We start from the raw sequence: 13140 nt of genomic DNA, 5'->3' as shown, positions 1-13140 counted from the left end.
TGCTGCCCCTTCTGCTCTATTCTCCTCCCACATCTGCTGTTTAATTCAGGCCTCATCATCTGTTTCCTTCCTACAAAAAACTCCAACTCCACCTACTCCATCCTGTCCTCTGCAGAGCAATCAAAGGGTAAAAAGAAAATTCTGAACATGTTACAGCTAGAGCTTCAGACTCCCCTAGCTCGTTACCACTCACAGAATGCAAACACTTAGCGTCCTGTGGAAAGCCCTTGGCATGTGACCCCAATGCCTCACCAAACTGCATTCTCAACCCTCTGCTCCCATCCCTGCCCCCGAGTCCCAAGAACCTACCCCTCCCTCCTTCCACGGCAGGTGCCTTCATGACTCTGCAACTTAACTCTGTGTCCCTGCTGCCTGGAATGACCTTCCACAAAGTCTTTGCCTGGAGAAAACTAACTTCTGGTACATTTTGCTTTTATCTAACCTTCCCTTCTGTGTGCCTGTGTTCTCACAGTACTGACCATGCTGTATTGCAATGATTTCTCTGCCAGTCTCGTGGGAATGTAAGGATCTGGAGGGCAGGACTGCGTGCCAGGAGCTCGCTCACTTCTCCCTGTGTGCCCAGTGCCCAGCTCCAGAGAGTCACATAGTGGGGACCCGCTGGATGCATGGATGAGTGAATCTCTTCTATCTGTTAACAGAAACTCTGGGTCTATGTTTTCCTGCCCTAACACCTGTAACTCAGCCATGAGAACCTCCTGAGCTAATGCCAAGTGCCTCAGTGTCTAGGAGTTTGTCATAGGACTTCTGCTGCAGAAACTTGTTACTATAGACACTTGGTTCAAACTCAGTTAACGTCTGCATGTTCAACCACTTCTTGTTCCCATGGGAGTCCTGTGAGAGTGGGCCTGGGAGGGAGAGGATGCCCAGGGGGAGTCACCTGTGGGTCTGGATGGCGGCTAACCATGATGGGGATGGGACCCGGGTTACAGTGACTCAGGATGGTATAGACTTCATTGAGCGTCATGCAGTGAACGGGAGAGTCGTTGATCTCCACCAGCTCATCGCCGCATCTGTAAGAGGCAGCAACAGGGAGCTGTCAGGCAGCTCATTCACAGGGCGTGTGCAAGTCCCCAAGGTCCCACTTCTGCCTAGGGTGCATGATGAGACCGCAAATTCACCTTGCTGACCAAAGCAGCTCATCACACACCCCCTTCATGCATGACCACAAAATGGGAGACAGTGCATCCCAGAATGGGGCAACATTCACCACAGTTTGTAACCTTTTTCTGCCCTTCTCTATCTAACTTAAGCTCGAATGAGATGGAGGGTGTAGTTTAACCAGTGTAATGGATTAACCAATTAACCACAGGTAAACTGATCACGTCCTCTCTTGGGCCTTCTGTGTTCTCATACGCAGAACGTTTAAGGGAATGAACAAATGGGATGTGCTAAAAGATAGAGAAGAAATCACTGGTTGAGGTTCCTGCATGGAGTTCAATCTTATAAGGCAGGAAATGGGAGGGAGACGAGGTAGAAAAAATAAGGCTGCTTCGATAAACAGGGGATATGTACAAGCCAATTCCCTTGCTTCACACATGCGGAAAATGAGACAGAGAGAGTGAAATTATCTCAATAAGACCTCACTTAAGGACTAAAAACTTTTTCTGTTAATTGCCACATAGTAAATATTTACCCTACTCCAGTACTCTTGCCTGGAAAATCCCATGGACGGAGGAGCCTGGTAGGCTGCAGTCCATGGGGTCGCTAAGGGTCGGACACGACTGAGCGACTTCACTTTCACTTTTCACTTTCCTGCATTGGAGAAGTAAATGGCAACCCACTCCAGTGTTCTTGCCTGGAGAATCCCAGGGATGGGGGAGCCTGGTGGGCTGCTGTCTACGGGAGTCAGACAGAGTCGCACAGAGTCAGACACTACTGGAGCAACTTAGCAGTAGCAGCAGTAAATATTTTAGGCTTTGCAGACCATACAATCTTTATGGCAACTCTGCAACTCTAATGTCATAGCATAAAAATAACAGCCTTAGAGAATATGTAAATGAATGAGTATGGCTTTGTTCCAATAAAACGTTTTTTTAAAAAAAACAAACAAACAAACAGATGGTGGGCCCTCATTTGCCATCCTCTGCCCTAGCTGGTTATCAGCAGAGCTGGGACTGAAATTTAAGTCTCCTGACACTGATTTCACGGTTCCTGCTGCTGTGGTAGGCTGCTTCTTTCTTCTACATTGCTATTGCAGAGTTGGTTGGTTCCCCTTTCTCCTTCTCCTTTCTAAAAAAGCACACATTTTCATTGCTGTAAAAGAAGGCCATCGCCAGACAGCACCTCATGCCAAGGAAAGTGAAAGCTTCCAAAACAATCCCTACTCAGCTGAAGTCTAAGAGGGAAGAGTATCTCAAGAGATTTGGACTAAAGCCATCACTCTGACTGAGCCACTCCGTCCTGGGTGACGGCACAGCAGCTCAGCCAATCAGCTGTCACCCTCCTGCCTAGGGTAGCAGCAAACCCATCACTAATTCAAGCTTGTAGATACTATAGTGATAGGAAAACTGTTAAAATATGGCCAAACCCTGCTGATTTAGCAAAACCCAAACTCAGTAGAGAAGGTATACCTGAAGATATATTATCTGGGATACATTTAAATATATAGCATAAGTTGATGTAAACAGTAGCTAAGTCATGTCCGACTCTTTGCCACCCCATGGACTGTAGCCCACCAGGCTCCTCTGTCCATGGGATTCCCCAGGTAAGAATACTGGAGTGGATTGCCATTTCCTTCCCTAGAGGATCTTCCTGACCCAGGAACTGAACTTGACCCAGAAACCTCCTGCTTGGCAGGCAGATTCTTTACTGTTGAGCTACCAGCATATATCCTATGCTTGATGAGAGAAGATAAACCATATATGAATGTGGAACTGAGTATTCTAACAAGTTAAACTGGAATAAAATATTATTATTAGACTCAGATAACTTGTTGAAAATAAAATTTAGATTTTTACTTCTCTTAGAAGTTATTTGTAAAAAGACATACGTGAAATGCTGAAAAATCTTTTGTTTGTACTACCAAGAAACAGAGTTAATACTACTGATTTGCTTAGTAAGCTTTTTTTTTCCATATAGATTACATAGGCAAACCTCCTTGAACCTCCTGTTTATGTCACTATACAATTAACATCAGTTACATCTGAATTAAAGTATGCTCACTTCATGTTTTCTGTTTCTGGCCATTATTCTCCGAGACAATATCTCTTACATGATGACATGTATACAAATTCCCTGGGATCTCCGTAAAATGCTGGTTCCAGTTCAGTGAGTTGGGGAGGGCTGTGGAATTCTGCATGTCCAAGGGAATCCCAAGGGATGTCAATGTCGCTGGAACTACACCTGGATGTCAATGTCCAGGAACCACACTTTGAGGAGCAATTCTAAAGATCTCATCTTCTGATCAATCTCCTGACACACTAAGGAATTCCTTCCCTAAGATCTTTTCCAAAACATAATCGGGACATACCGCAGTCGACCATCCAGATGTGCCACGGATCCTGGAGACAGCGTGTGAACGAAGATGCCGGAAATGCACTGGAAATAGGGGACGCTGCACAGTCCAATGCCCAGCCCGACACCAGCCTCTGGAAGGCAGAACAGGGTGGAGGCAGAGGCTTGTGACTGCACTAGACCAGGTGTGCCTGGTCTGTCAGGGCCCCAGACTTGTGCTGGGTTAGCTGATGTCTCCTATTGATCAATGCAGTCACTCCATGCATAGTCGCAGAGCATTGCTGTGAACAGGCACTGCTCGAGGGTCAGAAACTAGTGGCCAAGGCAGATGAAGATGCTGAGATCAAGTAGGGAACGAGAAAGCAGGATGACAGGGAGGGAGAAAGAAAAAAGGGAAAAGGAAAGGAGGAAGGGACGGAAGGAGGGAGGGAAGGAGGGAAGAAGGAGGGAAGATGGGAGGGAGGGAAGAAGGAAGGAGAGCCAACAAGGAGGCCAGCCAGTACTGCTGGAACATAGCTCGTCATGGAGAGAGTGCTCAGAAGTCCCTCAAGGATTTCCAACTGCAATTAGCAGAGCATCAGTCAAAGAGATCAAACCAGTCAATTCTAAGGAAATCAATCCTGAATGTTCACTGAAGGACTGATGCTGAAGCTGAAGCTCCAAATACTTTGGCCACCTGATGCGAAAAGCCAGCTCACTGGAAAAGACCCTGATGTTGGGAAACATTGAGGTCAGGAAGAGAAGAGAGTGACAGAGGATGAGATGGTTGGATGGCATCAGTGACTCAATGGACATGAATTTGAGCAAACTCCGGGAGATAGTGAAGGACAGGAAAACCTGGCGTGCTGCAGTTCATGGGGTCACAAAGAGTCAGATATGACTGAGCAACTGAACAACAACAAGAAAACTACAAAGGCCTGCAGGTTCTTTCTCTCTGTCCCCACGAAGTGCTCCAAAACCACTTCTCACACTGCCCACCTTGCTGCAGCAACACTGGCCTTCCCTCTCTCCCAACAATCTGGGCCGGCCGCCTCCCCTTCACCCTCCAGGTCTCAGCCTGGCTGCACTCTGGCGGGGAGGGCCTGATGAGCCCATCGCTGTCAGCATCCACCCTGAGTGGTGAAGGGACTGGATGTTGATCTTCAAATGTCTGAGTGTGAGAGCATCTCAATTCTCTGCTGCAAGTAAGAAAAAGATCCCAGAGAGGGCAAGCGACCTATCCAAGCTCCCAGCAGATTCACTGTAGAGCTGTAACTCCTGGTCATGAGAGTGTGTGTGTATGTGTGTGTGTGTGTGTGTGTGTGTGTGTGTGTGTGTGTGTGTGTATGCATGAGAGAGAGACCTGTGTTTGCTTCATTCTGTTTTATTTGAACCACTGCACCAGAACACACTGACTGAATTGACTGAATTTGGATCTTGTGTCCTGGGTTTCTGTTAACAAATAGAGCCCTAGACCCTGGGGCTAAACAATAATCATAAAACATTGGAAAATCATAAACAAAGACACGGACATAGAGAACAATCATATGGGTACCAAGGGGGAAAGGGAGGTGGAATGAACTGGGAGACTGGGATTGACATATATACACGACTATGTATAAAATAGCTAACTAATGAGAACCTACTGTACAGCACAGAAACTCTACTCATTGCTCTCTGGTGATTTAAATGGGAAGGAAATCCAAAAAAGAGGGGATATATGTATATGTATATGTATAGCTTCCCTTGTGGCTCCCTTAAACCGTCTGCCTGCAATGCGGGAGACCTGGGTTTGATCCCTGGGTCAGGAAGATACCCTGGAGGAGGAAATGGCAACCCACTCCAGTACTCTTGCCTGGAAAATCCCATGGACAGAGAACCCTGGTAGGCTACAGTCCATGGGGTCGCAGAGAGTCTGACACTTCAGTGTCGGACACTGAGCGACTTCACTTCACTATAGCTGATTCGCTTTCCTGTGCAGCAGAAACTAACCCAGTATTGTAAAGCAACCATCTGTGTGCTTGGTCCTTGGTCGTGTCTGACTCTGCAAGCCCGTGGACTGTAGATGGGATTTCCCAGGCGAGAATACTCAAGTGGGTTGATATTGCCTTTTCCAGGAGATCTTCCTGACCCAGGGACCAAACTCACGTCTACTACAATGGCAAGTGGATTCTTTACCATCTGAACCACCTGGGAAGCCATAAGGCAACTATACTCCAACAACAAAAATCTGCTTAAGGACAACAGCCTGGCCTGATTCCCCCTAGGAAAGTCAGGGAGACAGCTCAGAAGTGGGGGTCCAGTCAGCGGGTGGAGGAGAACAGTGAGGCCCCTGGGAGGCAACGCCTGCCTACCTTTCTTCAGGGACACCTCCACCAGGATCCTGTCGTTGGGCTTGGTGCTGCTGGTGGGCGCCTCGGGGCTGTCCAGGATGAAGGAGCTGCAGTCCTTGGTGATACAGGCGCTCGAGCTCAGGGAACGGCACAGTGGGGGGGACAGGTGGCTGCCCAGGGAGTGGGGGGCTGCCAGGCGGGTCCTGACCGTGAGGGTGAGCAGCCCCTTTCTGGCTTGCTGAAATAGAGAGGGTCACAGCTTCCAGCAGCAGCTCAGAGCAAGGCTGACCTTTTATTTATTATTATTATGTTTTTGTGAATAACAGTATTGGAAGAACATGTTTTTGAAGAACATGTGGCAGAGTGTGTGTGTGTGTGTGTGTGTGTGTGTGTGTGTGATATGGAAACCTATATATACATATGCTGTTGATTAGTTGTTCAGACACATCTGACTCCTGTTGTTCAGTCACGTCTGACTCGGTGGGACCCCATGGACTATACAGGCCATGGAATTCTTCAGGCCGGAATACTGGAGTGGGTAGCTGTTCCCTTCTCCAGTGGCTCTTCCTGACCCAGGAATCAAACTGGGGTCTCCTGCATTGCAGGTAGATTCTTTGCCAGATGAGCTATATGGAAGCCCATTCCCAGGTGGCTCAGTAGTAAAGAATCCTCCTACCAACGCAGAAGATGCAAGAGACATGGGTTCAATCCCTGGGTCGGGACAATCCCCTGGAGAAGGAACTGGCGACCTACTCCAATATTCTTGCCTGGGAAATGCCATGGACAGAGAAGCCTGGCAGGCTGCAGTCCGTGGGGTCACAAAGAGCTGGACACAACTGAACACGTGTGTGAGCACATACCACATCAGTTCAGCTCAGTTGCTGAGTCATGTCCGACTCTTTGTGACCCCATGAATCGCAGCACGTCAGGCCTCCCTCTCCATCATATATACATATATATGCCAAAAAGACAGTCTTGAACTAACTAGTCGGAGACTCAAAAAATATCTTTCAGTGACTGTCTTCCAAACTTAAAGCAGATTGTAACAGAAACACACAGAACGTTTGAAACAGTGCTATAAACCTTAGATAGTTGATGTGGCCTCTGACAACAGTCCTGACCACACTGTGATTTCCTGAGTGGGGCCTTGGGCACTGTGCCAAGATTGGTGTCAGCGGGGTGCCCCATGCAAAGGAGCCCACCGTTAGAATGTGTAGGTTTGTAGGAAGTAGGGTGATGTTGGGAGCTTGGTTCCTTTGTCTGAAGGCCTGAGCATTTGGCCGTAGAGGGATAACAAACAGTCACCTTGAACTTCTGTAAAGCATCCTGATGTGTCAGTCCAGCCATCGACTCCCCATTGAGTTCCAGAATTTCATCACCTGTTGGGAGAGGGAGGAGGGAGGAATCATACCTGAGAAGAGTGTGGCCCCAACAGGGGGCGTTACCCCCACCTTAAACTCTAGTGCGCTCCCCCACCCCTCTGTCCAGCTCTCTGTGTAATGCACAAACCACACAGAGAGCATTACTCACCCAGCTCTCTCCCACTGAGAGGCGGGCAGGGCAGCGGGGCTGGGCCTTCTCTGGCCCCTCTTACGGTCCAGGGTGGGATCCAGGGTCCTTAGCCAAGGCCTGGCCCAGTCAGCTCCCTGTCCACCTCCTGGCTTCACCTCTTCCCCTCCAGCCTCAGCCCCCCATGCCACCCTCTCCCCTGACCACTTGCTGAAACATCGTACACCAGCCTTTCCTCTGTCATCTGTGAAGCTCCATGCTTGTTTCCATGGATCTTCTCAACTGCAACGTGTGTCTCCTACCTTTTCTAGCTACCATCTCTTTATTTTTTTTGCACTGGGTCTTTGTTGTGGTCCACAAGCTTCCTTCAGTTGCCATGGGTGGGCTTAGCTGCCCTGTGGCATGTGGGATCTTAGCTCCCCGATCAGGGATCGAACCCGTGTCCCCTGCGTTAGAAGGTGGATTCTCAACCACTGGACCACCAGGGAAGTCTCAGCTACTGCCTGTTAACCTCTCAATCTCTTCTGATTTTGTGCTCTTGGGGCATCTGGCACCTCCCACTCTCAGAGCTCTCATCACGCCGGTGGTCACTGATAGCCCGAGAGAGTCCCTCCCTGAAGATGGGGCTTTGTAACAGCAGATGCTGTACCGCCAGGGCCAGTTCTGGGTGAGGCCTCCCTAGTATTCAGTAAATGTGGGTTGGATGTGATGTTTCCAGCATGCCATGAAGATCCTGTCTTACAGAAGAGGAAAGCGAGCTCAGAGAAGTCTGAAGTTCATATGGTAACAAGAATTAGGACTCGAGGCTTTCACTCCAAGTCCTGTCTCCGCAACACTAACACACCTAAGAGAAAAATTTCTTCTCTACCCAGAAATCCATTTTTATGTGCACAGGAAACCACTTTCTCCCATTCATTCAATCTGTTCAATACACCAACAGAGAGCACTGTCTCTGTTTTTTTGTTTTGTTTGACCACACTGCAAGGCATGTGGGATTTTAGTTCCCCAACCAGGGACTGAACCTGTGTCCTCTGCAGTGGAAGCACAGTCTTAACCACTGGACCACCAGGAAAGTCCTCTGCCTCTGTATTTTTTGCATGACTTTCTGGCCTGATTGCTCTTGCTGAATCTGCAGTCACTTAATAATGGTTCCATTATAGACAATCCATCTTTTTTCTCTCTGGTTGTTTTAAATATACGTTTTCTTTTGTCTTCAATAGCCTGAATTTTAACTAGGATGTATTGGGGTGCTTCCTCATATTGAAGTTCCGGGCTTTGAAATAATTCTAGAATATTCTTAACCATGCTCTCATTACCTATAATTCCCCTGCTTTTACGATGCTCTTTCTTTCTAGAATTCTCATTAGATATTCTGGACCTTCTCAACCTATTCTCCATGTTTCTCTAGTGCTCATCTTTTTTTTCCTCCATTGCTCTGTGTGGCCTCCCTGGATAATTTCCAGCTCACATATTCACCTGACAGTTGCATTTATCTGTTGTCTAACCCATCCACTGAGGTTTGTTTGTTTTTAAATTTCAATGACTTTACTTTTTAAAATTTCTGTTATTTTTTCACATTTATCTTTTCATTGTGTTCTATTCTTTCCTTATTGTTTTTCAGTTACTTCTTTTATTTTTTTTTCAGCATATTATACACTGAGAAATAATCACCACAATATTGTTGTTGTTTAGTCGCTAAGTCATGTCTGATTCTTTTTGACCCAATGGACTGCAGCACACCAGGCTTTCCTGTCCTTCACCACCTCCAGGAGTTTTCTCAAACTCATAATCTAGTTAATATTAGTCACCACACCTGGTTACAAGTTGATTTTGTTGTTGTTGATGAGAAAACTTTCAAGATCTACTATCTAAAGAGGGGGGTGGTTGTCAAAGCAGTGGAGGGCTGGAAGAGGGAAGGAATGGGAGTTTGGGATTGGCAGGTGCAAACTAGTATATACAGGATGGATAGGCAGGAAGGCCCTACTGTACAGCACAGGGAACTATACTCAGTATCCTGTGATAAACCATAATGGGGAAGAATATGAAAGAGAATATAAATGTGTATCACTGAGTTGCTGTGCTATACAACAGAAATTAGCACAACACTGTAAATCATCTATGCTTCAATAAAAATTTTTTTAAAGCTCTACTCTCTTCAGTTCAGTTCAGTTCACTTCCGTCGCTCAGTCGTGTCCAACTCTTTGCGACCCCATGAATCGCAGCCCGCCAGGCCTCCCTGTCCATCACCAACTCCCGGAGTTCACCCAAAATCATGTCTGTCGAGTCAGTGATGCCATCCAGCCATCTCATCCTCTGTCGTCCCCTTCTCCTCCTGCCCCCAATCCCTCCCAGCATCAGAGTCTTTTCCAATGAGTCAACTCTTCGCATGAGGTGGCCAAAGTACTGGAGTTTCAGCTTTAGCATCATTCCTTCCAAAGAAATCCCAGGGCTGATCTCCTTCAGAATGGACTGGTTGGATCTCCTTGCAGTCCAAGGGACTCTCAAGAGTCTTCTCCAACACCACAGTTCAAAAGCATCAATTCTTCAGTGCTCAGCTTTCTTCACAGTCCAACTCTCACATCCATACATGACCACAGGAAAAACCATAGCCTTGACTAGATGGACCTTTGATGGCAAAGTAATGTCTCTGCTTTTGAATATGCTATCTAGGTTGGTCATAACTTTCCTTCCAAGGAGTAAGCGTCTTTTAATTTCATGGCTGCAATCACCATCTGCAGTGATTAGCAACTTTCAAATGTACAATATAATATTATTAACTAAAGTCACCATGATTGATTCATTTTATAACTGGAAGTTTATGGCTTTTGATCACCTTCACCAATTTTGCCCACCTCCAGCAACCACCCATTTATTCTCTGAATCTGTGAGTTCAGGTTTTTTTGTTTTGTTTTTAGTCCACATGTAAGTAAGATCATGTACTGTCTTTCTCTGTCTGACTTATCTGACACAGCATAATGTCTTCAAGGTCCATCCATGTTGTCCTAAGTGGCAGGATTTAATTCTTTTTATGGCTGATAAGTTATAGTCTTTATTTCCAACTCATTTTCAAGGGGAGCTTGTTTTCTAGTGGAACTCCCATAGCCCTCAGACTGCTAACTTCTATTTTTTCCCTTTTTTTCCCGTAGGCACCCAGGGGTCTCAGGGCTGGTTTAGGACTAGTTGTAACATTAGCTCTGCGGTGTGGAAGTCCTGAGATCCAGGTTTTGATGGGAAAGCTGCAGAGTCACCCAGACACAGACTGACTCTTTGTTTTCTTGAGGGAGATGTCCTTCCTCCACCCAAGAGCCGAGGACAAAGTTATATTTCCACCTTGCTTCCCTTGGCTTTCTGGTCCATGAGCATGAAGGCTTTTTGCAGGTTCTCAGAGGTTCCCAAGGCCCATGACCACATCCCCTGTCCCTATGTAGACATCAAACCCCAGTCCCTGGGCCTTATGCCCCATAAGCAGCTTCCTGTGCTACTGACAGGGACAGAGTGAAGAGATAAAGTAGGTGATTAAATAGTTAATTCCACTAGGGGACTGTGAGTAGAAAAAATATGGGAGACCCTGTCAGCTAATGATTACTCAGGAAAGCAGGTTTGCTTAACCACAGAACCAAGCAGGCTTGCTTAGCAGCAAAACCATGCAGCAGAAGCAGGAGACATGCCCCCAAACAGTAAAACAGTGGTGTGAGCCCCACATCCTGCCCAGTGAGCTCAGCAAGTTAATGATCCCTAGGCCATGCTCTCTGCACACACGAAAAAGTCATTTGTGGACCTAACTTGACCTGCCTGCCCAACCTGGAAGAGGAGCTGATGATGGACGCATGACGTCTACTCAAGTAAGAAAGAAGGTCTTCTCCTCACATTTCCTTATTATTATAAAACTGTAGCCCAGTAAGTTCTCAGGGTGTGGCATTTCTCATCTGCCCACCTATAGAACTCACAAGTGTCCTATTCTAATAAACCACTTCTTATCTACTACTCTGTCTGTCACTGAATTCTTTCTGTGCTGAGACATAAAGAACAATGGTACCAGAGCTCTTTGGAGCCCTGGAAATGACACCAGTCAGTTTCACTATCACATCGTCAACTCCTGGGAATGTCATACTTAAGATTAAGTGGTTTCTTTGTGTCTGAGAAGTTGGGTGTTTCCATTTCTTTCTCCAGAGTTTGAATGTGCTATTTTATCCAACGTATCTGTGACAATAAAAGGGGTGCGGAGAATATTCAAACCAGCTTAATATGTTCAGTTGCTAAAACTAGAGGAGAAAAGCAAAAGGCTCAGTCCTCTTCCTTAGAAGACGCCAAGTTGAGGAATGAAAACTGACAAATTAAAAAAACAATCACAATATAACTAAGTGCATGCTGAAGGAAGGATTTATAAAGGACATACTTCATACTTCACTACCCATTCTTCATTACACAAAATCCTGAACTTGTCTGCAAATTATTAGGTCTATCCCAAGGGAGCCACGGAGCCCAACTCTGGAACCCCCCGAGTCTTTATTCCTTATTTGGCCATTTTTGGTGGAAGGGGTTAGCCTCGGTTTTGCCATGTAAATCTTACACAATCATTTTTTTGCAAGGGGAATACAGATGAAGCATTACTAGCCTTGATCTGGACACAGTAGTTTTGTTGCACCTGTCAACTACAAAGTGGCACCTGCTGAGGGCATCTGCCATCTGCCTCTGAGGAAATTGAACCCTGTGCGCTGCAGCTGTTGACCTTTGACACGCCCTGAAGGGAGTCCAGTGTAGAGAGGGAGGCACTTTGAGCTACAGGGAAACTGGTGGAACAGATCTTTATAGATAGATATTTTCAGGAACTGATTTTATGACCCCAATTCTCACATTTCCTCATATCTAGAAAAGCACTAAGTCCTTTCATGGTGACATTAGCTCCTTGTGACTAGCAGAAAACCACTTGTAAAATAAGTGCTTGATTGCACTGAACACTGCCTTCACCAAAATCTTATATACTGACCTTCCCCCATGCCTCTTTGGAGCAGTGTCTCAGAACTATGTGAGGTGCTGTCTCCTGGGCTGCAGTCCTCATTTTGCCCCAGATGAAACTTAACTCCAATTCTCACATTGTACATCTTCTTTTCTTCAGTCGACCCAACAGATATATCCCCTGTGAATCCTTTTCTTTAAAAAAATAATTCATTCATTTATTTCTATATTTCTTTATTTCTGCCTGTGCTGGGTCCTTGTTGCTACATGGCTTTTGTCTAGTTGTCGGGGGCTACTCTCTGCTGTGGTGCCCGGGTGTCTCATTGCAGTGGTTTCTCTGGTTGTTGCAGAGCGTGAGCTCTGGGGTGAGAGGGCTTCCACAGTTGTGTCACACAGGATAGTATGTGGGGTCTTCCCTGACCAGGGATCGAACCTATGTCTCCTGCATTGGCAGACAGATTCTTTACTGCTGAGCCACCAGGGAAGCCCCTCGAGGCCCTATTCTTAAGCTTCACTTTTGAAAGAAGTTACAAAAGGGGATTCAGTCAATTAATTGAGGCTAGAATCAAGGACTGCAAACTAGCTGAGTGTCTTTTTCACCGAACTCTTAACGATTGCTATGAACTAAGGGACACAAATACCTGGAAAGAAAATCCATGAAGCTGGTTTCTCCTGGCCGCTTCAGTTCCTCCTTCACCTTTTATTCAAACACAGAAACGTTCAGCAGATATAAATCAGAGTCTCAAGATCCTTATCCACTTTCCTCTTTTTCTCTCATGGACTCCTCTGCAGGCCTTGGATTCAGTTATTCCCCTAAAGCTGTGCCTCAGCCCTCTTCACTCTCCTCTCTTCCCTGCCTCCCTTATCTGCTCTATGACTTCAGCTATTT

General features: G+C 46.4%; 1 protein-coding gene across 2 annotated transcripts in view; it reads right to left on the bottom strand.

Moving 5' to 3' along the window:
* Positions 1-13140, bottom strand: part of IL16 (interleukin 16) — an 82011-nt gene that overhangs the window by 31559 nt on the left and 37312 nt on the right. For both annotated transcript variants that reach the window (XM_068991142.1, XM_068991140.1), the window contains exons 6-9: positions 7092-7165; positions 5808-6024; positions 3491-3608; positions 899-1031 (exon numbers count right to left, since the gene is read on the bottom strand). In XM_068991142.1, coding sequence (XP_068847243.1) covers positions 899-1031; positions 3491-3608; positions 5808-6024; positions 7092-7165 — 542 coding nt within the window. The remainder of the gene's footprint in view (positions 1-898; positions 1032-3490; positions 3609-5807; positions 6025-7091; positions 7166-13140) is intronic.

This window comes from Capricornis sumatraensis, chromosome 19, assembly GCF_032405125.1.
Source record: "Capricornis sumatraensis isolate serow.1 chromosome 19, serow.2, whole genome shotgun sequence".
Taxonomy (NCBI): domain Eukaryota; kingdom Metazoa; phylum Chordata; class Mammalia; order Artiodactyla; family Bovidae; genus Capricornis; species Capricornis sumatraensis.
This window is presented reverse-complemented; position numbering and strand designations above follow the sequence as displayed.